Raw genomic sequence first — 26,929 nt, 5'->3', positions numbered from 1 at the left:
ATATCTGCCCAAACCCTTTTTGGCTGGCTATTCAAAACCCAACTTGTAGAGAGGAGCTTGTGTTTAAGAAAAAGCCATTTTTCTGCATTTCGAGTGGCTCAGAGAGGACATCAGAAGTGTGATTTGGGTTACCAAAGGCACCACAGCAACAGTTTGAAGTTCCTACTTTGCTGATTGTTTCAACACCATCAATACTGCTGTGTGCCATTCTTGTTCCCCTTTTGACTGCCTGCTGAACACTAAAAGGGGCCTACTCTTGTACAAAGCTGCTTACAGTTTCTATTAGTACAGACAGGATAGTATGGGAGTATTTCTGCAAGCAATCTCTCTCTCTCTTTCTCTCTCTCTCTTTCTCTCTCTCTGCCTTAATTAGGCCACCCACATTCAGGGTCATGAGCCTCACATGGTTTCTCTCTAACATTTTCAGACTGTGTACACTAAAAACATGCAATGATTGGCAGAAAAGAGTGAAAACAATAAACTTGCAGACATGCTTACGTGCCATCCCCCCTGAGTGCTTGGCTCTTTGGTTGTGGATTGTCTTTATCAATCATGAATACAATAAAATGGAAACAAAATCATCCAGATTTATAGAGATTTGGGGAAAAAGCTGGGGTAAAATGGGAACATTTACAATGTGATTTACTAGTCTCCTCCCACTTACACAATTGTTGCTGTATTTTATTGGATTTTCACGTGGTGGAGGTGTTAGGAATATATACAGAGATGTGTTGTGAAGACTTGAGAGGTTTGAGAATTGTCAAATTAGATGCTTTCGTTGAATAAGTTCTAAATTAAACTTTTTGGTTAGACTTACAAGCTTTAAGTTACCCTGAACTTTAAGCTTTTTTTTAGGTCTACCTACGATACAGAAATAGAGATGGACATAAAGATATATAGATATAGAGAGACGTATTCAGAGAAGTACATATACAGCATGACACACTTTTACTTGTACAAATTCACATCTACTTCCTGCCACACAGAATCTGCTACTGCATTTTATCCCCTCTCATAACTTCCGAACGTAATAATAATATTGTTTTGCGCTTGTTGCTTACGATAACAATGGCGTACAACTTTGGGGCTACGAGTTGTAGTTATGTAATTTCTATACGCGCTCCATGTTGCCTGCGAGAGTAACATAGAAGGGGGAGTGTCGGCTCTCGCGGGAACCGGATTGGTCCAATTTCATGACACCATTGGTTGACAGCTGTTTCGACCAATCAGCGTCAACGCCCGGTCTCGCCCCCTCGTCGGCCAAGGGGGGGCGTTGAAGGGAACATTTGTTCGGGACGGGGTGCTGCGCCGTTATGTCGCCTGGCTGTGTGTGTCGTTACACTTTGTTCTAGTCATTAAATCGGATTTAGACCGTCGCGGGGGACTCGTCGTTTTCAAGCAGGCAGGTAAAGGATGTGTTTTGGCTTCCATTCGCTGGTAGTTTTTCGAAGTTAAAATTTTGCGTGGAGGAACGAGGAGGACTCACTCGAATCGTTTGCGGGAGCATTGCATACTCACTCGGTAAGTGCCTGCTCTCCGAACTCCCTAAGTGAACTAGCTAAAATGTTTACGCCTGGTTCTTATTAGCAAAAGTCGAATATTTATGTAGTTCATGTTTCTTAAAAGGAGTTTCCTTGTGCTCTTGCTGTTTTCTGTCGTTGCTTAACTTTCATAGGTAGCTTTTCTTTTTCTCTCCCTCTCTTTCTCTCTCTCTCCTTCATTCTTCTTGCCCATTTAGCTAGCGAACTACTCCATTAACATTTTTTTTGCTGGCGATTTCGGACTCTATCCAAAAGATGGAGTCTGCAGTACGTTTTGCAGACTATCTAACAAAACTGCTTGTGGTTATCTATGTGTTTTCAAGATTATGAAGGCGATAAGGCACATGTGAGAAGAACCGTGTGTTAGAAATGTTGGCCGTGCAGCTCTGCATGCCACAGACAGTAAAGAGGAGCCATTAAAAACCGGTTCATAGTAATAACGCAGTCTGGAGTGCAGTGAATCACTCACTTTTAAGACGCTTATCTTATTGGCAGATGACGAGGTCTGCCCTGGAGATATTTCAATGGCACCAAAAAAAACAAAAAAAAAAAAACAATGCACGGACACATGAAGGATTTAAAAAGAAAACAAAAAACATTTATTTCCAACTTAGTTATTCCCTTTAAAATATATCCATATGATATATATTTCTGTCTTTTTTACCATTTCGCAAACAAAACAAAAACTTCCTTACCCTACTTTGTCTGTGGGATGCTTATGCAAATCAGATGAATCTTCATTTGCATAGAACATTTTGTACAACTTTTGAAGACATTTTACAACAACCCTTTATGCGCTTATTGTGGGAACCAAGGTAGATGCAGTAAAATACAACTGGAATTCTTTTTTTTATAGATTTCACAGAAAACTACACATCATCCGTATATACAAAACAAAGACTGTAAAGAAACTAACTGAATCCATTATCTGACAAGTAAAAAGCTATGATTTATCTTACCTCTGTAAATCTAAAGTACATTCTACTTTATGTGCCCCTTCTTCGATAACCATATCTGTGATGTTTGCTCCAATAGCTCTTATTTTTATCATCCCACACATATTTATCTATGTCCAAGCAGCCCTATATATATATATATAAAAATATATATATATATATATCTACAGTCTGCTATACATATTGTAAGGAATCATGATAGAAATCCTACCAACATTTTGAACAATACCACTTTTAAAATCTTGAAATTCTCCACATATTTGAAAGAATGTCAGAAAGCCATAATTAAAATATGTCTACCCATATTCTAAAAGGCTGTAATTTTCTTTTGTTGCAATTAAAATGTAAATGCCAGAGAAAGTGCTAGTCATCAGCTTTTTTTCTTTCTTTTTTTTTTTTATTAATCTGGCAGCAGGATGCATAGCGTAATGCAGCCCTCCCCCACTTGTTGCTGGCTGACAGTAGGCTCCTAGGCTTTTCATCAGTTGTTGAATTACAAAACATACATCAAATACACATTTAAAAAATCATACATGAAACGTGGGCATTAAAAAGAAGTTAAGACCATCCAGCTGGTTATGTATGTTGTAGATATGCTGAGCCTGAAATATAAAAAAATTGAAATATACTATCCTAGTACTCGAGTATTGTTTTTGTAATGACTGCAGTTAGATTTCTTGTGCGGCTTTTATCTATAATATAAACAATAAAACAAAAAGAGCTATGTGTCCAGTCTTTAGCAGCTTCACCGGTCAATACAGTCATATCCAGTCGTTTCAGCATTCACAAAGTTTCAACTCCGGTTCCTTCACATCTCAACTGATTTAGACGAAGAGGCTCACAATCACTTTAGACTGTTTTATTTGCCCCTAACTCAGTACAAGCTCTTCTTGGCACAGCTAATGAATACAGTTTATGAGACTGACTACAGTAACTTCCTGTACTTGTCAGATTTTCTTTGCAGCGTTTTTAATTTTTTTTTTTTTTAGCTTAAACACAAGCTTTTACACCCTATAAACTTTAAAAGACCCTTTATGTAAACACTGTAAAACGTTGGCGCGTTTATCAAACTACAAAGAATCTTGCGCTGCATCTGCCTCTTTAGCCGCCACTTTTACGGTTTCTCAAACACTTAGCTAAAAAGGCTACGCTGCGCACGCATGACGTAGGCAGAAGTCGTCTGGTGAAACCATGACCAACATGGCCTCTCCTCTCAGCTTTCAGGTCTGGATAGGCACGCTCGACGTCACGGCTGCAGGCCGTTCACTGATGGGTACGCGGCGACGCACGAGGAGCGCAGCAGAGCGTCAAAGTCAGACCAGATCTGTGAGAGCATGAAGATGAGCTAGACGTCCTTCGTCTCCGTTCAGTCTTCGGTAGCCAAAAGGTCACAACAAAAGAAAAAAAAACAAAAACAATAAATTGACCCCCTTTCAACATGAGCGCGGAAGGATACCAGTACAGAGCGCTGTACGAGTACAAGAAGGAGCGGGAGGAGGACATCGACTTGCACGTGGGGGACATCCTGCTGGTGAGCAAGGGAGCCCTGGTCGCCCTCGGTCACACCGACGGCTTGGAGCAGCAGCCGCAGAAGATCGGCTGGCTGCCGGGCTTCAACGAAACCACGCAGGAGAAGGGCGACTTCCCCGGGACATACGTGGAATATGTGGGGAAGAAGTGGATCTCACCGCCGACGCCCAAGCCAAGGCCGCTCAGACCCTTACCTGTCGCTCCAGGTTCCTTCAAGGCAGAGGACTCCGACTCGGATCAAGGTGAGCTTGTGTTTTTTTTTTTGTTTTGTTTTTTTTTTACGTACAAGTGCGAACTTGAACTTAGCCCTAAATGAGAATCCAAAAGAGCGAAGCTCAGGTTGCCAGAGGGATGGTGGCACTGTGGATATCATCTATTTTTTTTTTCTCAATCTCCATCGTGGGAGATTGGAATGTCCTTATCAGCGCTAAGAAAAATGCTCAGATCTATGGATCTGTGCATGTTGAGGCAAGCTGGTTTCGCAAAAAGGGGAAAAAAAAGAAGTTCTTTAGTCTTTTTGTTTAAACAGGTTGCCTTTTGTGTGTGAGTGTTTTTTTGTGAGGTATCAGAACATTCAACCAGCCATAGGCTCTGAAAAACAGAGGTGGTAATAAAACACTAGACTGATTTTCATGCAACTATAAACTCTAAATTGTTTTGTGTTACTTTTCTTATTACTTGGCAACCGTCAATAATTGTGGTATTTTATGCCATAAACTTATAGCAATAGTGTGAAGTTTGCTACTATTTTTTTTTTTTAGGAATATGTTTCTTCTAGTTATACAAAAGCAGAGACTGAAAGTGTTGTGAAAACAAGCTCACTTGGATAACTTCTGAAAGCCAATTTTTTCCAAATTTTGCCACAAATTTTGACTTGAATTTAGGTTTGGTAGCATGTTGCTGCCACCACCGTGTTTCATCTGCAGCCAAAAGTTGACTTTATTTATTTCTAATATCATCACGGGGGGGGACTCCAGAGGGGGGGAAACCCCACACCAATTTAATGCCAGAAAAATCCAATGAACGATGTAATTATTTAGTCATTGTGTTTTCAGTCGTCTTAACTGTGTTTTAGTCATTTGGTGTTTTTGGTTTCGTCCTGTGATCCACAGAGTGCGAACGGCGAAGCAGCAAAACCACAAGTGTCGAATATGAAAAGCTTGGGACTTTTTTTCCTAAGAAAAGAAAGCAAAATGCTGCACAGAGTGTCCGTTGTTGGACTGAATTTGTGGCTATCTCAACACAATGTCACCGATTGAGCATGTGAGGAGAAAGCACCCAGTGTTCGCCATCAGTCCGACCAAAACCAACACAAAAGGAACATTTTCCCCGTTATTCTCCCCCCTCGTTGCTCACTTTCTTACCTGGTTACTTTCAGTTTTCAGTTGCTTTATAACTGAAACTTGTACAGTTTATTTGTTAACATTAGAAGTATTTGTAACATGACGCAAAAACTCAATCTTACCAAGTTTTTTGTACAGTTTATTTGTTAACATTAGAAGTATTTGTAACATGACGCAAAAACTCAATCTTACCAAGTTTTTTTTTTTTATATGTCTAGTTTCTATATTTCAAATACGATACAAATAACTTTTCAGCAGCTATAGGAGCTCTTTTTAAGTCAATAATCAATATTGATGAAAATCAAGCAGATTATTTCACTTATTGCAAGACATTTTTCCCATGAGTGAAATGCTTTCATTTTTTTATCAATATTAAGAATTTTTTTTTACCTTAAACAAGCTGCTGTATCTTACTGAAACATTACATTATGTTTCGGCACTGTGAGGGTCGGGTCGGTGGGTGGGGGGGTGGGATGGGGTGCGGCGACCACAACTATGAAGCACAATTAAAACCGGGCTCTTGCTTTTTTTTTTCGTTCTTTCTTTTTTTTTTTTTTTTTTTGCTTTTTGAAGGAGGGGGCGGCTCAAACTCCGAGCCGCTGCAGTTGCCAGGTTTCCAGTTTCTGCTCTTTTTGTGGTGCGATTGTGAAATTCTTTGCCGGGGTGCGTTTGGGGGGGGGAGCACCGTGTTTGAATGGCTGCATCGCAGGGCTGAGCCTGGAGCGAGTGGGGAATTTTAGCGCAGGGAGAAAAAGAAGAAGAAAAGTCTCTGTGTCCCGGGCGAGGAGAGGAACGCGGAGGGGAGGTGCCGCCCTGAGGTTGGTGGGGAAGGGGGGGAGGAAGAGCGAGAGCGTTGTGCTAGGCGGAGGGGAGTAGGGCAGCCAGAGGGGGGGCTGTGGGAGGAACCATGCTCAAGGGCTCTTTGAAGAGGGTCCTGTTGCTCCCAGAGTGTTTGTGATTTATCGCCCACCACTGAGGGGATCCAACTCCCTTCCTCCTACACCAGTTTTTTTTCCTTCTTCTCCTTCTTCTCCTTCCTTCTACTCCCTTTTTTAATGTTTTCATAGCTCCTACAGTCAGCTCTGCGAGGGCAAAGGAGGTGGAGAGTTGAGGCTTAGAAAGGGGGCCTCTCTTCTCTGAGCCACGGGGGGAGGAGGGAGTTTACATGAGTGCAGCAGATGTGGAGAGAAGAGCGGAGGGCAGGGCTGGGAAACTATTCCGGCTCATTCCAGCTCACTACCTCTTTTTTTCTCTCTCTCTCTCTCTCTCTCTCTCTCTTTTCATTTTTTTATAAACATTAAAGTGTTGCTCCTTCGCCGGGGCCTCTGAGTTAAGACAACATGCATGTGTTTGGGCCCGCCGAGTGGAAGGAACACGGAGTGGTCTCACGTGGAACCTTTTTTTTATTTCTTTTTTCAAAGGTCACCACCAAAGTTACATATAAATTGTTAAGGCGACACCCATATTTCTTCTTTTTTTTTTTTTTACTTCCTAGTTCTGAGTTTTGGTGTAAATGTTTTTGAACAGTGATTGCTTGCTGCTGTGCGTGCTGTCACAAGATTCGGCAGGCATGCTCAGGCTTGTTTGAGGAAATATTCAACGCCGTCTGTCGCATTGGCACATTACCAAAACTATCTAAAAAAAAATTAAAAGCCCATGAGTTTCATTTGTGCTTATTGAAAAAGTTGCTAAAAAGTGCAACTGAAGGGAGCTGGTGGGAGTTTGGACGGGTCGGTCCTCCACATAGTAGGAGATTGAGCTAATGCAGCTTTCCTTGTCTGGGCCTCTTTAGCATTCAGCCTGACATCTGCTCCATTCAACACGGTCACTTTATTTATTTTTTTATTAATTCTTGTTAATTATGGTGTTTAGTGACTTTGGCAGTGGCTATTTTTTTCTTCCTCCCCCCTGAAGGAAAAGTCACACATTGTTACCACCGTCCAAGTCAGTAGCAGATTGAGAACAGCACACGGTCATGGTGTGATCTTTGTTGCTGTTGCAGTAATGCAAGCGGTGTATTGAGGCTTTAGACTGCACGGTACACTGATTTATAGCTCTGTGATGAGTCCGTATTGTGTTAAGTGCTGATTACAGTAACTGGTAGAGAATGACACCAGAAAATAAAACGTTAACTCTCGCCTCGGCAGCTTTACGCTGGCAGACAACTAGTTTTACTGATTTATTCTTTGCTATTTGAGAAACGGTTGATTTTCCTTGGGCTAAAGGGCAGGCAGTATTATGTAAAATTGACTTTTTTTTTTAGCTTTATATCACGTTATATTATACCAATCTCAAATAAAAAAATAAAAATAAAATAAAAACATATTGTGGGAGTGTTGCTCTGAGTCTTTCTTGGATGTTTGAAGAGTCCTTGAATCTCCCTTGACAACCATTGGGGGTTGACTAAACGTTTTGTCTCACCAAACATCTTTTTCCACAAAGCTCCGGCCCAGAGCTGCAGTTTCCAAGCTCCCGAGCTTGAGGACCCTTCCCCCACTCAGCTCCTTCAGACTAGCCTGCAGCAATTGGCAAACTGGAACTGCACATCTGATGAGTTCATTATAGGAGCTACATTTCAGTGAAAAACTGGTAAAATGTCATTAAATCCTGAAGGCGGTGTCAGAAAAAGCAGGAGCTTCTTAAAGAAACAGAAGCCCAATTTCAAGGTGCTTTAAGTCAAATTTGAAATTAACGCTGGTAATCGGTCGATAAAATAGCACTATGTGCTTGAAAACGCATATCACCGGCCCTTGGTAAATGTTAGCTCACGTCCTGAGAGCCTGACAGTGATAAATCCTTTGGACTCCAGCTGGATTAAAAGGTATTTTTGGCTCCTCGCTGTTTCCAAGATCTGATTAGAACAAAAACATGTTTAATAAACTTTCATCTTGTCCTTTCACTGTTTGCTGAACTGCACTGAACTGTACTAACATGCTGACACGGTTACACCCCCCGGCTTGTTTGTTACGTTTGCTTCTAGGAACACTTTCACATGAACCCATTGTGTGTCGAAACTGCTGTCCTGGCCTGTAATGTAATTCTGAAGCTAATAAGATCACCGCTGTAAATGTAATATTTTCTCTCCACCCACCCACCCCACCAACAACACACATTCACACACTAAATTGCATTAGGGTGTAAATCCACTCAAGACATAACATGGAATCGTGTGCATAGCCGTTTCATTACCTGATTGTGTGCAAGGACTGAAGTCTGAACTGGCAAATCTTCTTTACCGGAGTCAGTCAATGTCTGTCAGGAGGATTAGGAAGGAGAGGAAATGAAGCCTGGGACGGTGTGTGTGCTTATGTGTGTGTGTTTGGTGGACTTGGATGGAGAGCAACAGGACAGAGGTGAGATTAGAGCAAGACAATATCTGGAAGATGCAAAGAAGCTCCACCAAAACGGTTTGTGCATCGCGCTAAAACGCATTTTAAAATGCTAAAATGCATTTTTTTATGCATTTATGTGTAAACCTCCGCTCCTTCTAAACACTTATTTTCAGCCCACATGTTTTCCTTCCTCCTGTTGGCTCACACAGCGTTGCACACTTCTACTGAATACACAGGCTTGTAGCCATTGACGCGCAGCAGCAGCACGACTCAGAGGCAGCATATCTTTAAAAACCGTTGTGGTCAAACAAAACATTGAGATTATAGCTCACTCTGTCGCTATAGAGCTGTAAAACCAAGCTGCTATCTGGTCTGACGCTGTTGGGTATGATTGTCTAACGTGTACACCAGATGGGGTTCTAAACTTGCGCATTAATTTTGCAAAAATGTCTTAAAATTTGTGTCTTAACTCGAAAGCTGTTGGAAACAGGAAACATCAGTGTCGATGCATTCTGGGATATATAGCACTATTATTCTATTCTTCTATTTTAAGTAGGAGTTTTTATGGTTGATTTGGCTTTAGAAAAATAGTCATTAGTGGTGAGTCTTCACACACAAACACATGCACACAGAGAGTTAATTTTCACCTTCTAGCAACAATCTCATTGGTTCCTCCTCTTCGTCTGCATTGCATTTTCTCTCCACCAGGAGGAGACATTGTCTGCCTTTTATTTCCTCTACTGTGCATCACAGCTGCATAATTTTTTGTGGCTAAAACAGATTCTAAGCCAGGGGTGTCCAAACTTTTTGCAAAGGGGGCCAGATTTGGTGTGTTAAAAATGTAGGGGGGGCCGACCTTGGCGGATGTTCTTTACATAGAACAATATATTTAAACACATTTCAGCAAGCCATTCTGTGTTTTACATTTACTTTTTTATTTTAATTTCAGCGATCTTAAGCATGTCTACTGGTTCATTTGAAACATGCATATCATATGCAATTGAATATTCACTAAACTTCACTTTTTTAACACTAACTTTTTTCTAAACAGAAGTAATTGTACTCTAGTGTGCAAATTACATTTGAACCAAAAAAAAATATCTCACCATGGCAGTTCAATATTTACAGAATTTTTAAATAAAATAACAGAAAAAATAACAAGTAACAGTCATATCAACAAGTGCAGGGCTCATTTGAAATATGACATAGTAAATGTTGATCAGATTTTTAAAAGTTTATTATTCTGGAGTGAAAACTGAAAACTTGACTGAATTTATGACTTATTTTGATCTTAAAAAACAAAATTTATTCAGAGACTTATTGTAAATGACAAATGACATGCCTGCATTAATGTGATACTGAGATCTGGACTGCAGCACATAGGCCAGGTCTGGCTCAAAGGCAGTGGTTTTGATGCGCAAGATGTCTCGTAAGTGAGAGTCCGTTTAAGTTCACAACCAAAAATGTCTTCTTACACAAATACGTCGACTAGGGTTGCAACCCGTCCCGTAAAATACGGAACCGTGCCGTATTTGACTGTTAAATGTAGCGTCCCGTATTGAACCGAAACGGGACGCGATTTGTTCCGTATTTTACAAATATGTATGTGTAATAACAAAGTAGTGGTCCCCGAGTAGGCTGCCCCAGTCATTTTCACTCACGGTGTTGCGATATTGCGTCCAACTGCCCCCCCATCCTCTCTCCCCTATGAGACTAGGACGACGTGTCCCTTATTTTGATTTCTGACAGGTGGCAACCCTAACGTCGACCCCAAACAAGCTTAGCATTTTCTTACCAAACCTAATCTCTCGAAACCTGTCCTTATCCAGCTGTCGGTAAAAGTTCGCGAGAGAAAGCTGCTGGTGCCGACCGCGGCTCTCTGCGTCACACTGCAGCTCAATGCGCTCCTGCTGCAAATAGTCTGAGTCACATGGGCTGCTGCCCTCTACTGGGTAAATGAGGAACAGCATTTAGTGTGTAAGCTACGCCCTATGCAGGTAACAGTACTGCTGCCCAACGTATTAATTCTACGTGCGGGCCAGACGTTATTGATTTTATGACAGAGGCTGCGGGCTGGATGAAATTTGACCACGGGCTGCCTTTGGCCCCCGGGCCGGATTTTGGACATGCCTGTTCTAAGCGGCATGTTCCGTGTAATGTTGGTTTCCAGTGAAGTCTTAAACATCTTTTTAAACATTTTTTTGCACGGCTAGTTGTTTCAGCTGTTGCACAGGTCCTCTGATTTCAACTCCTGAGTTGCAGCTCGACCTCTTGCAGACCAGGAGAAACCTGAAAATGGTAGTTACCAGAGCAGACTCTCTAAATTTATCCCAACTAGTGAGCTATCTTTAGTGAGTTCACGGCTCCCTCTGCCCACAGTCTACATTTCGTTCGTTGCAGACATACCACTTGAGCCGGTGAGATTGTACCCCTCAGCTAAACCCCCCGTTGCAGCACACCGCAGCTCTGCGAGTGGCAGCTGCAAAGACTTACTCAGTTTGTCTGTCTTTCTGACTGACTGCTGATTGACTTAGGCCAAACATGCACACTTGTAGAGGCATGTTTAGGAGGCCACCGTTGCCTTGCTATTTTCCAAGTTGCCGCAGATACAGCCTCTTGTCAAAAAGCTAAATAAAGTTTCATACCGTGCTGCCATGCAACTATTTAAGCTGTCTGAATAAGCAAGACTCTGATCTCTTCTAATTGAAATAACAAAACTTGATAAGTCTAGCAGTTAGAATGTATGCATGAACTGCATACATTCTAAAGCACCGACTTCACAAAAAACATGTCACCTAAACACTTTACAAGACCAACGGGTTACACTAAAATCTATTATACTGAATGCAGGAATCAAATCCTGTTTATTTCATTTATACAGGTGAAGTGAAATAATGTTATATAACATAATGCTTTATTCATGAAAAATCTCTTGAGTCATTTACAAGAACAACCTGTTTCATACATCACAAGAAATAAGAAAAAAATAATAATGCGACCTACTTAACACTTCCAAAAACCGACATTGTACATTATGCATCAACAGAAGGGTTTTCACCACAGAAGGCTTTGCATCAGATAACTCAGATCTCTGTCTACAGAAGGCCAGCCGATGGCACCGATCCCTCCTCCTGAGCAAAGACGTCGACGCATCAAAGCAAACAGTTGTAAAAATAATTAAACCGGTTGCGTCTGTACCCTGGGACAATTTATTTTGCCAGAACAATTATCAAACTTTAAATATACAGCATATTCTTTGCGTTCCCTGGTTACAAGCCATGCCCAGCACGGTCTTGTCTATCAACTGAGGAATCGTCGGCGATTGCTCAGAGCAATTCTGCCATGTTTTGCCTCCCGGACATTCAATACGTTTCTACAGACGCCAAAACCGTCACGCCGTTGACAGTACTAAGAAGCAACTCTATCTGCAGTCTGTGCCGTGCCACTCATGCCCCCCTCCATCTCCCCACTCACCCAATAAATCTGGATCACCTTGAAGATTCGTCTCGTTGTAGCAGTTATCACCCTCCCTTGTCTGGAGCAGACCGGCAGATCTGTGCTCATCTGCAACTTTGGTTAGAAAGGTTTTGGATCCCCCCTTAAGCATTCAGCGACTCATTCTCCTCTTTTGAACTGTTATTTTTATGGGTTTGATCTGAGGGAAAGCAGCCGGGTTAGGGTTTCCTTTCCCGGAAAGACGAGGTTGGCCGCGGGAGGAGATCCGTGTTGGATGTCTTGTTGTTCGGGGGGAGGAAGGTGGAAGAGGCTTACACTTCCAAGGTGAGAGATGGCGGCACTGCATGTCTCCCATCTTTATTTAGGGAAACTTTGCTCCATCTCAAAGTTTGCTACTTCTCCGAATCCCCCCCTCCCCCCCCGTCCCATTGGTTTTGCATTTCCAGTAATGTCTTCCAGATGACCACTTGTCCTCGACGAAGGTTTGTGTGTTATGTGGTCAGAGGGACTTGAGTAATTCAGTTTCTTCACACGCAACCCACCAGCCCCTCTGGTCTCAGGATGTGGATTCGGTCGAAGCCGTTCATTATTCGCCCGATTGAACCCCCCTGCCCCCATCCTCCCCAATTCCTTCGCGTTTTTTGGATGCAAGCAATGCCTCGGTGATAATTATCATGCATTACTGAGAGCTGCACTTGTTCGTTTTCTTCTTTTAAAGGCAGATTTTTTTTAATTGACTCATTTTTTAAATTATTTTTAAGAGGGGCAGAAAGGAAAATACAGTTTGGAGAAAGGTTCCATTCACCGACCCGGAGTCTCGGTGTTGAAACAGTCGAGCCTTTCAGGAAAAATCCCTTTTTACTTTTTTTTTTTTTTTTTTTGAAATACGCCTTTACAAAATCCAAATAAAAACCCAGGCCAAATCCTTCATCCTTTCATGTCCGCACCTGGCTGCAAAGTTCTAAAGGCAAAATAAGTAAAGAACTGAAATACCCAGAGACCTGGCTAACCTCATGTCACAGGATATTTGCTTAGTTCCTTGACCCACCAAACCCTGACTTGAGCGCTCAGCCCCTCCTGCTCTTGAATCAGACTTTTCTTTTCACCTCTTGAAAGGCGCTCTCCGGCCATGTACCTGCCGCCTTTGAAGCCTCCGAGCGGTTTGTTGGTCAAACACCTGAGCTGGTTCAGAAGAATCGCCGCCATCTGTGAATTATTTGTATTTTTGTCGTCGTTGTTGTTTAGAGTGTTAAACGTCACTTTTCTTGGGAGAAATTAAGCTGACGCCACAATAAAGACTTCCTTTAATTTTTGTTAGCTTGACACAGAGATGCGAGAAGCCTTTCTGAAAATGCAAGTGTGAAAACTGCAGGAATAACCCCAATCGCACACAACGGAGAAACAATCCATGACTGTGCACCTCGAGAATTACTGTGCCTACTGAAATCCCCTGAGAGCTTTTGTGTTTTCAGTCAGAGAGAAACTGTGCCTCGCACAATTATTCATACGCCTTGAACACACAACCACAAACGTCGACGTATTTTAGGGGATTTCATGCAAGAAAGGAGAGTATTACAGTGAAAAATTGCAATAACTTTGGAGAAGCTGCAGAGAGCCACAGCTCTTGTGCAAATCCTTTATTGCTGAGAGTAAAGCTGATGTTAAAAGGACTATCAGAACGTCTGTATTCAGGTCATCACAATCCAAATAGAATTTTCCTGCTGATCACTGATCTTTAGGGCTGCATTTATACAAGACTTCCTTGTATTATTTTAGTCACCCTGGACTCCGTGCTTGTCACATGTGAAAGATCTGTTTGATATGAAGCCACTGATTTTAATATTTCCATCTGTTGAACTTTGTCTCCTCAGGCGTCTGTTTGGCGGACTTGACGGAGCAGTTTTTTCTCCCAGAGACCGCTCCGCCCTTGCTGACCAGACTCCTTGAAGCTATCGAGAGGAAAGGTGAGGCTGCCATGACAACCAGTCTTCCCCTTTGCGTCCCAGTTGACTCTGTCGATCGGTGAGCGGTTCGGCAGAACCACACGGGGTGACGTCCGTGTTCTCCTCTTGACAGGTGTGGACAACACAACTCTGTATCGAACGTTCACCGCTGGAGGTGGACTCGAAATCAGGCAGTATTATGATTGTGGTAAGAATGTTTTTATTTTGTTTAGTTTTTTTTTTTCCACTCCCCATGTCCTAATCAGCTCGAGTGTGTGTGTATGAACCTTGTAACTTTCCAGTCAGCAAAACTAGACCAGTACACACACACACACACACACACACACACACACACACACACACACACACACACACACACACACAGAGGAAGTTTCAGAAAATAAAAGGGGTTGTGTGTTTGCACACATATGACGTTAGCGACTCAAAGAGCTCGCGGTTTTCTCTCAAACCAAGCCGCTGCGTTTCAGATCCTCCCGCCGCTGAGCTGGATCAGCTGGAGCTGCCCGCCCTGTGCGATGGCCTGCGCAGGTACCTGCAGGATCTGCCCCAGCCCATCGTCCAGACCACCCTCCACGCTCAGATGGTCCACGCCGTCAAAGGTGAGTGCCCACCCAGCGTCCTCGAAGGGTGGCGCATGAAGCGCTGACGTGATGTCCCCAAACTGTACAACACGTTCTGTGAGATGGAAAAAAAAAACAACCACAAAACACTCATCTGCTCTCCGCTTCTCCTTTTGGGTTCTTGACTTCATCAATTGAAAACATGCAAAGTTCAGATCATGCATGCTTCTCCCCTGCTTTTTTTTCTTTAGCTTTGAATTAACTTTTCTGCTTTTTTTGCAAAACAAAGGGAAGAAGAAAAAGAAGAAAAGTCGCACCTTGCTGCGTTCTGTTGCATTGTGTTCTGTTGCATTGCATTCTCTTGATGTCACATGGCCAGAAACAGGATATCTGTGGTTAATAGGAACTAAAACAAGCCTGAAAGTTTATCTCTGCCATCTCCAGGCAGCCAATCACCTGCTAGTGTACCTTACGCTCATTCTCAACCGCACACTCTCTCAGCGGTTTCCAAGACAAACTGCATGACTGTTTTTTTCTCTCTTTTTTTGTTCCATCTCTTCATTGTCTGAAGATCACGCTTTCATTTCGTGTCGCTCTTCAGCCAGTTGCCTTTCGTCTCATTTTCTTTTGACCTGAACGTTTTTTTGTTTGTTTTTTCCCCCCACCGACAGAGGCGGCGAACCCCGAGGAATGTGCCCAGCTGCTGCGCCACATCGCCAGCTCCCCGACCCTGCCGCCCCAGTACTGGCTCACCCTGCAGTGTCTGCTCAGGCACTTCTCTAGAGTCTGCCAGAACGCGCCCAAGAACCAGCTCAGCGCCAGATCGTTGGGCGAGATCTTCAGCCCTGTGTTTTTCAGACAGCAGGCAACCAGGTGAACATCGCTCGTCGGAAAAAACAAACAAAATCCAGACATATTGCATTTGAGACTTGACCTTTAACCCCCCACACCTGCCCTTTTCTCCCCTCCTACAGCTGCGAACCCAGTCTGGATGCTTTCATCAAGATCATTGAGGTGCTGGTGACCAGCGAGTGGAGCGAGAGCCAAGCAGCTCCAGGTACGGGCTCCGGTCATCGATCATTTACTAACTTTACATCGGACCCTCGCACTTTGCATCGCCTCTTTTAGAGATGGGTGCATTATTTATTAGGGGGTGCAGAGCGTTAAGCTCCCCGTGGGCACTAAACTGCTGCACAACTCTTGACTGAGAGCTGAGCTATAAATAGCTTGGCTCAAAGCGTCGAGACCTGCAGCTGCAGCAGGCTGCAGATTGCAACATCTAGGTGCATCTGAATTGAAAGTGTCAAATTGTCTTGCAGGATTTCAATGCAGTTTTGAAAAATTTGGCTGTTATTTTGGAGTTTGTTTTTATTTTTTATGAGTCTCGTTTAGATTCCAGTGCATTCAGATGTTTTCCAAGCAGAATAAGGAATATTTCTCTCTTCAAATTCTGCTTTTTGAATCTGTGTAATGCAAAGTAATCCAGGCCCAGCGTAAATGTTTCACATTTTTCTGTTTGATCAGGTTTGAGCTTCTTCTGATGCCTAGAAATATAAAACTCAAATGAAACGACTGTCAATGGTTCTTACATTTCCTGAAAGCTATCAAACATGTTTGAGGAATAATTTGGCAAGTTTAGATTGAAGTAAGTAACTTGAGATAGGAAGTTTAGTGTTTATAGAGGTTTTTTCACAGCTGAGGTGCTTCAGAGCGTGCAGCATCACAAACTTGCTTCAGCTGGATGTCAGTTGTTTTTTTTATAATTTTAACCAGATTAAACCAGTTTGCAGACTGTTCTGTGATTTTTGCAATTTGTCTTTCTGGGTCTATTTTCTCACAGTTGGCCTGGAAACTGAAGTTAGTTTTAAAGTTTCGGCGGTGGTCTTACTTTGGGGAGCTGAAAGAGAGAGGGAAAAAAAATCAAGCTGCTGTGGTAGGAGGCTGCAGTGTGTTGCATGTGACACTTGTGTTTTTACAGGGCTTGTTAAAAACGCTGTTGTTGGCTCGCCCACAGACCATAGACTGACCGTGGCTGTTTAAACATTTTTATTACCTGTTGGGGCTATTTATAACACGGCTAGTCTCTGCTGTCAGTAATTTGCACCTGCAAGGACATTTTGATGGACGGATGGATAGATGGATGGATGGAAATGCTTTTTGTTCCCCATTACAGATTTATATTTGGAAGGTTGTAGGGTTGAAACGATTAATCAGTTTCATCATGATGAATAGGCAAATAGTTTAGTCAATGAGTAATGGCAAACTGGAAAGTACAGACTAAAAATGTCAATTTGCTGAACAAAGTAGTAATTAAGCCAAAAATGTACAAAATATATCAATTTTGTATTTAAGATAAAAAAACTTTTGTAAATATTTTTCACCCAATAGTTTTAATAATAGTTTTTTAATTATTTGTTTTTTGCTTGCACCTTTTAGGATATTTCTAATATTGTATAAAAAAGGTGTAATTATTTTTTAATCCAACTAATCATTAAAATTATTGGTAGGATAATGGATTACTGAAAATAATTGTTAGCTGCAACCCCGTTGTTGTTATGGCAACAACAGCCTAGCTTTCAATAGAAACCTTTTCAAAATATAAATTTATTACAAATAATAAAAAAAGGTGCCAAAATATGATTCTCACGATAAAGTGAATTCATTGCACACATTTAAAATCTGATCAAAATGCTTTACATGTTAGCCAAATATTTTCTGATATTTCTCATATTTTCTAATATTTAAATCAGGAAATATAAGCAAAATTAGTACCACCTCGAAATTTACATTTTTATCTTTATTTTTTCATTTCTAAATACATAGATGCAAGCAAAAAAAATTTGAATAAATGGCAGCTATTTTGTTTAGCCATAAGCTATTAGCTTGGTTGGGCTAGCTGCTCTGCTACTTGTAGCATGCTAGTTTTAGCTTCGAAACGACGTCGTCGCATTTTTCAGACTTCCGGTTTTTGCCTCGTTGACAATAGCATCTTACTCCCAAGCTGACTGTTGGTCTGCAGAAACGGGTGGGGGAGGGGCCAGCACCTTATTTTTTTGTACTCTTTGCTACAGAAAGAGTTTGAGCGGTTTGAGAGCCGGCTGTGGGCGGCCCGCCTGAAGCACATGACCCGGTCAAACATGGGCGCTCAGGTGCGCCGGGTTTCAGTCATCTGGCTCATGCAAACACCGAGACGAGGGGAGCCTACTCTGTAAACACACATGTTCGGATTGTGTGTGTTTTGTGAATGACCTGTGTCTGTGTGCGTGTGTTTAAGGGTGTCTGCATGCCTCCTCCCAGTTACTGCTAGCCTATTTTAAGTAAGCGTCAAAAGGCCCACTTAGATTTGGTTGGCTGGAAAGTCGGCCTGCGCCACAGAGAGCTTCTTGTTAACTGAAGACGGCCCCCACTCCACCTCACCTCCTCACCGCCTGGATATCCACATGTCCTGCCCCCTCAAAGGGCTCAGTCAGCAAATATTTGAAACTTTTGCAAGTTAATCATAAGACCGAACGCCCACCCCGTTCGTTCTTTACAAACATGTAGGAAAAAAAAGAAGAAGAAAAAAAAAAGAGGGAGTGACCACAGAAACCTGAGACTCTGGATTCAGGGCGACACCGGAGCAGCTACTGCTAATCATTAACCATCCGCCTCCACGTGAACAGGCCTCAGGCTCAGCTCAGAAAAGGAAACGGTGTGGGGGCAGGGGGGAGAAGCAGCAGCAGCAGGAGGAGGGAGGGGGGGAGAGAGAGTCAGAGCAGAAGCTGAGCGCTCTGTCAGACAGAGCAGGGCGAGCGAGTCAGTCACACACTCAGCCCAGTCGCACGCAGCACCTGCCCAGAGGATTACCTGGATTTCATTAAGAAGCGCGCAGAGCTGCAGCTTTTTCAAAGAATTAAAACGAGACTCATCCTCATACCGGAGGAGGAAGAGGAGGGTGGGGGCAGCCCAAACTACGAAACGGAGCTCCGTCAAACTGGATTTAATTCAACCTGTGGAACTGAAAGAGACGCTTCAGAAAGGACTTTTCATCCACTGAGACATGCACAACTTACAGCGTGAGTCTGACGCTCTTACTCTGAAACTCCAGGATGTATCTCTACTTTTAACCTGCGAACTCTTATAAAAAAAAATACTTAAAGATATTTTATTTTATTTTTAAAGAAGCCCAGTTGTCACTTAGACCTGCTTCAGGCACACGGCAGCATTAAGTTTGCACCAGCTCTAAAACCCTCACATTATTTTTAGATGCGTTGTCTCGAGAGAGTCTAAATAATTTAAAGCGTAAAAGGACTCTTTACCCGGCCGAAGGTGTGCTGGCGTGAGATTCTCTCAGGACAGGAACCTCGAGCGAGAATTGCTAGATAGAGTTACTTTTATTTCAAACGGGAAAGCAAAAGTTTGTTTTTTTCACTTCTGAAGCCGCTTTCTGAGGCACCGATGCAGAAGAACAATGCTGAACTGATTTAAAAACGTTTCTTAAAAAAAAAGTTTTTTTACTTTATAACTGCAGCAGTACAGCACGCTCAAATAAACCAACAGCTACACGAGCTTCGTCAAACATAAGATTTGTACAAATAAACTGCAACAAAAACGTTCAGAAAATGCAATTAGGAATACAAAATGTAATGTAAAATAAATAATAAATCATGAAGTCACTCAGACCACAAAGCGTAGAATTAGATTGCTACAGTATTGAATCTAGAATTCATTTTTGCCAATATTGGGACCAATACAGTATGAAGTAATGTTATAGAATGTTATATGCTATAGAACTTTTTGTCAGAAAAGGAAAGTTTTTTTCAGCCAGCTGAGTGGCAGCGTACAGCAACAGGTGTGGGGAGAGCAGTAGAGCTCACTAATCATACTAGTTGTACTTCGTTATTTTCTTTCAGGCACTCATTTATTAAACTAATTGTTCTCGTCTCGAGGATCCCTCACTACTTCTTCTTCTCCATAAATCAGTAGAATCTCCTCTTAGTAAATCTGGCCGTATGAAAACCAGCTTCCCCCTCCCTCTGAAGCCCTAATTCTCTACCAGGAAGCTGCTTCTATTTTAACATCGCTAAGGAAACCTGGCAGGCTGTCTCCGTCACGTCGAGTGTCATGCTGCGGGATTACAGGACGCATTTCAGAGCCCTGGGTTAATGCTGACCACGGGGGGGCAGGAGGAGGAGGAGGAGGGCCAGGCATTATGATTCAGCTGCGTACGTGCTGCAGCAGCAGCAGAGCCGGCTTTGTCCGTGTGCCAGCAGTGGGACGGGCCGAGCGTCCGCGCGACACACGCAGGGAGGAGGGGCGAGCGAACCTGCAGGAGAGCAAGTGCACAGGCTCGGCAGAGGGAGACGGGGATGCGTGAGGGAAAGCATGAATCGAGCTGCGGGAAGCTTTTTTTTTTTTATTCCTTCGTTCTAGTTTAGCTGCAAAGCAGAGAGTCTGATCCCATTCTGCTCGGCAGCAGAGCTGTAAAGGCAGGAAATACGTACGGAGAATGACCTCATCGCTCTCAGGAAATGAAAGATGCAGGAGCGGTTGGTGACTGACCCCCCTGTGTGATTGGCTGCGGTGAGTGATGTAACACGTTACCGAGCAGGCTGCCTCTTAATGGCTTTTTGGGAATCGTGTGATTTTAAAAGTGACTCTGCCTCAGAGAGAACGAGGAATCTGCGTTGTTGTGGCTGCTGCTGTTTCCTTTTGTTTTTATTAAGTCTGCTTTGCATTTGAGGAGGCGGAGGAGGCATTTCCAGTCATTTCTAGATGTGGTGGGAAGCTCAGACCTGCACTGTTCTGTTTTATACAATCATTTTTTGCTACTGCAGAAGGCATCTGGCAAGTCAATCCTGCTTTTAGCTGCAGGCGAGAGACGTTCCGCAAGGTCCGCCGCTACAGAACGGTTGATGCAGTGCAGATTTGTGGGGTTAAAAATAGCCGACTACCTTAGCTCCAATCTCCGCTAGCCTCCATTGGCTTTGACTTTCATAGATTTATTGACTCTGAATCTATAAAGCAGAATCAGGTCATCACACACCAAAGCCCCATACGAAGGGGATTCGTTCGCCCACGACGGCTGTGGATTTCAAACTTGCGTGCATCGTCTGTTTCCAGCCGTTTGTTTTTCAAGTCCTCCATGCGCATCGTTCTCTCAGAAGGATGCACTCCCGCATTTTGCAGCGAGAAATATTTATAGGCGGCCTCCTTTCTTGAATGAAATTCATTCTGCCTGACTCACGCTCCGCTCCGTCTCTCCTCCCACTCTCCCGCTGTCGGGAGAGAAGGCAGAGTTTCATTATCCCAGTTTGATGAATTGGGGCGGAGAGAAAGAGAGGGATGAGTGAGAGCTAATAAGCCTGCAGCAGAACGCCTGATTTGCCTCGAATGGCAGAAGTCAGGGAAAGTAAATCTTGCTGCCGAGACGCCAGAAATTCAACCTTTTTTTTTTTTTTTTTGCTCCAACAGCTCTACCTCCAAAACCACCCAAGTCCACAGCTGTGACTAACAACGGTATGAACAACAACATGGCTCTTCAGGACGCTGAATGGTACTGGGGGGACATCTCTCGGGAGGAAGTCAATGAGAAACTGAGGGACACTGCGGACGGTACGTTTTTGGTGCGGGACGCCTCGACTAAAATGCACGGAGACTACACTCTGACGCTGAGGTGAGTCAAACCGTCCTCCTCCGTCTTTTTATCCTTCTGTCCCGCTCTTGATTTAACTCTTCTACTGCCTTTGTTTGCTTGCAGGAAAGGAGGCAACAACAAGCTCATCAAAATTTTCCACCGCGACGGAAAGTACGGCTTCTCAGATCCGCTGACCTTCAGCTCCGTCGTGGAGCTCATCAACCACTATCGGAACGAGTCGCTGGCTCAGTACAACCCCAAGCTAGACGTCAAGCTGCTTTACCCGGTCTCCAAACACCAGCAGGTAGGGGAGCTAGCCCACTGGATTGTCACAGCACTTCCCTTTTTTGACGGGAACTTAACCGCAACTCTGAAATCCGTCATCAGGACCAGGTGGTGAAAGAAGACAACATCGAAGCTGTGGGGAGGAAACTTTGCGAATACCACCAGCAGTACCAAGAGAAGAACAAAGAGTACGACCGTCTGTATGAAGAATACACCAGAACGTCACAGGTGAGACGCAGCCTCACTCCTGACTGGCATCCGTAGTTTGACCGCAGAATTTGAATTTTAAAACCGCGCTTCGTCTTGCAGGAAATCCAAATGAAACGCACAGCGATAGAAGCCTTTAACGAAACCATTAAGATATTTGAGGAGCAATGTCAGACGCAAGAGCGGTACAGCAAAGAGTACATCGAGAAGTTCAAGAGAGAAGGCAACGACAAGGAGATCCAAAGGTGAGGACGCTACAGAGATTAGTCGCTTTTAGCTCGCCTTCTGATGGAGCGTTTTTGTTTTTTTGTGCTAACTCGTCACTTTTGTTTGCAGAATCATGGGTAACTACGAAAAGTTGAAATCAAGGATCAGCGAAATTGTTGACAGCAAGCGCAGGCTGGAGGAAGACCTGAAGAAGCAGGCGGCGGACTACAGAGAGATTGACAAGAGGATGAACAGCATCAAACCCGACCTCATCCAGCTCCGCAAGACCAGAGACCAGTACCTCATGTAAGTATGGCGCATTGAGGTTTAGGGTGTTCTTATCGAGGTGCAACGTAACCTCGACGTACCTCGATAGATTTGGTTTTTCTTTGCGTCTAACGTGCATCTGCTTCCTGTCCGACAGGTGGTTGACACAGAAAGGAGTCCGACAAAAGAAGCTCAACGAATGGCTAGGAATCAAGAACGAGAACACCGAAGAGTAAGTCCCCAAGTCCGAACGACGCAGAAAACGTTCGCCAAGAAAACGTCACGACTAACATTCTGTCACGTCTTTGGCTTTCTTTCAGTCAATACTCGATGGTGGACGATGATGAAGACCTTCCGCATCACGACGAACGCAGCTGGAGACTGGGCAACATCAACCGGCTCCAGGCCGAAGCCGTGCTCCAAGGCAAGAGAGATGGAACATTCCTGGTTCGGGACAGCAGCAAAGCAGGGTGCTACGCCTGCAGCGTTGTGTACGTATCCATAAAACTACAATTAGAGTTGTCGTGATCAGATTTCCCTACAAGTGGGTGACCGTTTGTCCTACCTCTCTGTCTCTCTACAGCGTGGAAGGCGAGGTGAAGCACTGCGTCATCAACAAGACGCCGTCGGGCTACGGCTTCGCCGAGCCGTACAACTTGTACGGCTCGTTGAAAGAACTCGTCCTCCACTACCAGCACACATCTTTGGTTCAGCACAACGACTCTCTGAACGTGACGCTAGCGTATCCGGTGTACGCCCAGCAGAGACGGTGAGGAACCCCCAACCCCTGGACGTTCACCTCTACGCACGGACACACAGGTTTACGAACCTGGCTGGAGCCGGAGGAGACGACGTATTGGACTCCTTGAGCAAATGCGAACAATGGACAATGGAACGGACGCGCTACGACGCTCAGACTTGGAAACCGGAGGAAAAGGACACAATAAAGCCTGAAACATTTCAGTGACTTTGCCGTAAAACCTGAGGCGAGTCTGAATGTAGATCTCTTTATTTTTCTTTTGTTTTTTGTGGGAGCACAGAATCTTGCGGAAACTGCTGAACTCTCCAAGAGGAGGACGTCTGAGGCCTTTTCCTTATGGTGCTTGTTCGTTTTTTCGAAGCTTTACCAGCCGGAATGTTAAACCACAAAGTCAAACCCTTGAAACGGAACCGTACTCACCGGCTACGACTTGTTTTGTTTTTTTCCTCGCATCATCAATGTGCATTTCTTTCTTTCTTTCTCCTCCTTGCTCTACGTGTGTGTTTGTGCGGACTGTCCACGTGACCAAAACTCATAGAATCGGGAGACCGTGCGACGCTGAATGGCTGGAACACATTAGCTTGTGTTTATCTGCTCAGCAGCAGACCATGGATCAGCTGAAAATGTAGCAAAATGGCACTTTTTTCTTCTTCCTTTTTTTCCTTTTTTTTTTTACACATAATTTTTTTTAATGGTTTGATAAAAACAAACTCCTGTGAACTTGTAAGAGCAGAGTGGAGACGGAAAAAGGCCTGCAGCCGTGTCGCTGTCGAGCTTTAGAGTGCAGAGGCAAACTTGATCTTAAAGGTGTCGGACAAGCTTGAGACTATGAATGGACTTACTATTTCATGTACATATGTGAAATTGTGCAAAGTCATGAAACAAAGTGCACCGTACCAAAAAGGATCAGTTCCTGTTGAGTTCTCTTCTGATCAGCTATGCAATTCTTTCTCCATTTGTACTTAAGAATTGTTTAACTGTTGCAAACCCACAATATAAGCTTGTTTTACCGCTTGAAAAGTATCTTTTCCTGTGTAAAAAAAAATATCCAAGAGGATTTTTTTTTTGTTTGTTTCAAAATGCCAAGCTACAGTACAAAACGCTTCTGATTTTTTAAAGAATAATAATAGAAACGTACACTTTATTGTAAATGATTTTAACAGCTGGTATACAGGTGGAAAAGATGAGTATTTTATTACCTTTTTTTTGTTGTTTTTGTTTTGTTTTGCTTCAAACTAAAGTTCCTCTCAGGCAGAGCCTTTTGAGTGCTTGAGCTGCTTCAGTGAAGAGTGGAGAGCGAAGCCCGTGTTGGAGGAGCAGTCAGAGAACGGTGCTGGTTGGGATTGTACGACCCCATATCGCCGCCCAAACAGCAGTAGAGATTTATTTTGTTATAAAATAGATATGTTCCCATATGAGAGAATACAAGATCAATTTACATTTTACACGTTGTATATTTTTCTGTATCAGAAAATGTTTACATGGGTGGATCAGCTCATTTCAGAAACTAATTTTTGTTTTTTTCATATTTCAAAGTTGCGCCACGCAAAAGTGGCGCGAATCCGAAATAAAAAAACGTCAACAGCTCAACTACAGTTTCTCTAACTTGTTTTTTTTTTTTTTTATTTAAAGTTTTTATGAAAAAAGCGGTACATGCCCAAACGACCAATTGGAGCGCTTGTCTGTGTGATGCGTTTTACGAAATCTGAACATGCATGCACGCCGAGTCACAGCTGTTGAGTTGAAATCTTAACAAAAATGAGCTGGGAAACCAGAATGTGATTATTTCCATTTTCACTATTACGACGGGAGTCGGATGATTTACCTCCCATGTATCTCTCACACACACACACACGCACACACAAACTGGCAGCAGCGGCAGAGGCTGGTTGTAAATCTGTTTTCCCCTAAAGCAGGAAACTGTTTCTGCAGTTTTGACCAAACTGCTCATCTGAAATTTAATTTCTTTTTTTTTAAGCACATTTTGGGTTTTATCACATTTATAAAAGTAGTAAAGACATCTGTAATATGTCTAATTTTATTTACCTCACAACAGCTGCTGGCACAAACCTTTTTATTTCATTATTATTCCCTCAGATCACAGACATCATGCACCTTCTCTGCCTCAGTGCCGGGTTGTATGATTGATTTTTTTTATTTTATTTTTTCCTGTTCATTTTGTGTCCCGCACATGATTGGATTGATATTTGCCAGTGTTCCTCAGTTTGGCTTTGAATCTGTATTGGGCTCTGTTTAAAAAAAAAAGACAAATAAAACACTTTTTTTTTTTTAAAGAAACACGAGTGTTTATTTGCTGAATGAACTTTGATGTGAAGATCGTTTATTTTAATTGATGTGAGTGGGCTTGTTCCTCTCCGGACTTTTATTATATACATCATCACAGTTGGTACAAGGAAACATCTCAGCTGTTCAGGTCTTTTGCTTTGTGCCTCCAGATTAACGTCAAACGAGATGAAAGTGTTGCGTTCTGCTTTCCTGCCTTAAAGGGAAAACCTCCACCTGGCTGGAGATTACACTGCATATTACGTGGCATAATTGGTGGGTGTTTTAAATAGATGCTTCAATGACACTTTCATCATCAGGCTGAACTGCCTGCAGACTGTGCTGAACATCTTCCCTCTGTATCTGCTGGCGTATGACAGTGAAACCGGACAGTTGCCTGCTGGAGTCTGATTCGGTCGGTTGAGTTTAACCGAACCACTGAGTCACAGCTGATTTTTCCACGTTTCTGTCCCTTTAAACATGTTCAGTACTTTATATAGTAGGCTGCCCCAGTCATTGTTTCACTCATGGTGTTAGTGTTGGGATATTGTGCCCAACTGCTTTCTGGATAACACAGACCAACCGACATGCTGCCGCCGCAGGCCCCCCCCATCCCACTTCATATAAATAGGGACTGGTCCCTTATTTTAATTTCTGAAAGGTGGCAACCTAACCTCAACACTTCCTCCTTATTCTTGAACTCAACCTCAATGGAAACAGAAAACAGGTGATCCAACTTGGAAAAAAAAGATTTTGTTACAAGTAATCAAATTAACATTACCTAAGTGAATATAAGTGTTTGTCAAACTTCATGAATAAATGAAGTTTGACAAACTTAATTTGATTACATGTAACAAACTAACTTGTTTTTTGTTGTTTTTTTCCCAGTGTGGTTGAAACGTTGACATTGCTGGATGTTGCAACAGGGCAACGAACTCAAACACCTGCTGACCTTTTGGAAAGCCCTGACCTCTGCTATGCTGAACATCTGAGGACTAGGAAACCTGCCAGGCTGGAAATGTGACCAAGGAGTCCGGAGGCAAAAGATTAGCGATATTAGCTTAAAGTATTTTAGCAATGCTACTTCTGGACAGCCCCATTAAAACAGCATGATTTAGTATTAGCATTAAACCAGGCTTATACATATTTACTCATTTATGCCATAATTTTTTTTACTAAGAAAATATTACAGATTGATTTATATATACTTTTGTAATAATCTGATTTAAAAAAACCATTAATTTCAGCTAAACAAAAACAAAATATAACAAAATATTCTGAAAAGTTAGCACACCCTAATGTTTTTGGATGACATTTTCTGACATCAATCTGATGACTGTCTCTCTCTACTGTGAGATATTTGAGGGGTTTTAAGTCACTCCATAGCATTTTGATTTAATCGGGAGGCTGAGGATTGAGAATCCCTGGTGGTTGCAGCAAAACGTCTCCACACCATAATACTTTCACCTCCATGTTCTTTTCCTATTCGAATCCTGGACTTGGACCCACACACGGTCTGCTCCTGAAACACACAGCACCCTTTATACAACCGCCAAAGACTGTCCTCTTTGTCCTCCGGTGTCAAAATAATTAGACGTGACGACTGGTCTAATTGTCGTCGT

At 43.0% G+C, this 26,929-nt stretch overlaps 1 protein-coding gene across 4 annotated transcripts; it reads left to right on the top strand.

The window, feature by feature from the left end:
- Positions 1-1,276: 1,276 nt before the first annotated feature.
- pik3r1 (phosphoinositide-3-kinase, regulatory subunit 1 (alpha)) lies at positions 1,277-25,318 on the top strand. 4 transcript variants are annotated; one of them, XM_008423460.3, is made up of 15 exons: positions 1,277-1,406; positions 3,715-4,269; positions 14,030-14,122; positions 14,235-14,309; positions 14,590-14,721; positions 15,354-15,555; positions 15,657-15,739; positions 21,136-21,337; positions 21,422-21,602; positions 21,686-21,811; positions 21,893-22,035; positions 22,127-22,303; positions 22,422-22,496; positions 22,585-22,755; positions 22,848-25,318. In XM_008423460.3, the coding sequence occupies exons 2-15, from the start codon at positions 3,936-3,938 to the stop codon at positions 23,035-23,037; spliced, it is 2,184 nt and encodes a 727-aa protein (XP_008421682.2). In that variant the 5' UTR covers positions 1,277-1,406; positions 3,715-3,935; the 3' UTR covers positions 23,038-25,318. The 4 variants fall into 4 exon arrangements, with proteins under 4 accessions (XP_008421682.2, XP_008421681.2, XP_008421683.1 ...); XM_008423459.3 differs by having other exon boundaries at positions 1,280-1,521; XM_008423461.3 differs by lacking the exons at positions 1,277-1,406; positions 3,715-4,269; positions 14,030-14,122; ... (2 more) ...; positions 15,354-15,555; positions 15,657-15,739 and adding an exon at positions 18,445-18,737.
- Positions 25,319-26,929: the final 1,611 nt, after the last annotated feature.

This window comes from Poecilia reticulata, chromosome 12, assembly GCF_904066995.2.
Source record: "Poecilia reticulata chromosome 12, P_reticulata-male-v2, whole genome shotgun sequence".
Classification (NCBI taxonomy): domain Eukaryota; kingdom Metazoa; phylum Chordata; class Actinopteri; order Cyprinodontiformes; family Poeciliidae; genus Poecilia; species Poecilia reticulata.
This window is presented reverse-complemented; position numbering and strand designations above follow the sequence as displayed.

Coding starts and splice junctions, on each gene's coding strand:
- pik3r1 (XM_008423460.3), top strand. CDS start 3,936: ATGAGCGCGGAAGGATACCAGTACAGAGCGCTGTACGAGTACAAGAAG. Junction 4,270..14,029: donor GGACTCCGACTCGGATCAAG/GTGAGCTTGTGT, acceptor TTGTCTCCTCAG/GCGTCTGTTTGGCGGACTTG. Junction 15,740..21,135: donor CGAGAGCCAAGCAGCTCCAG/GTACGGGCTCCG, acceptor TTGCTCCAACAG/CTCTACCTCCAAAACCACCC.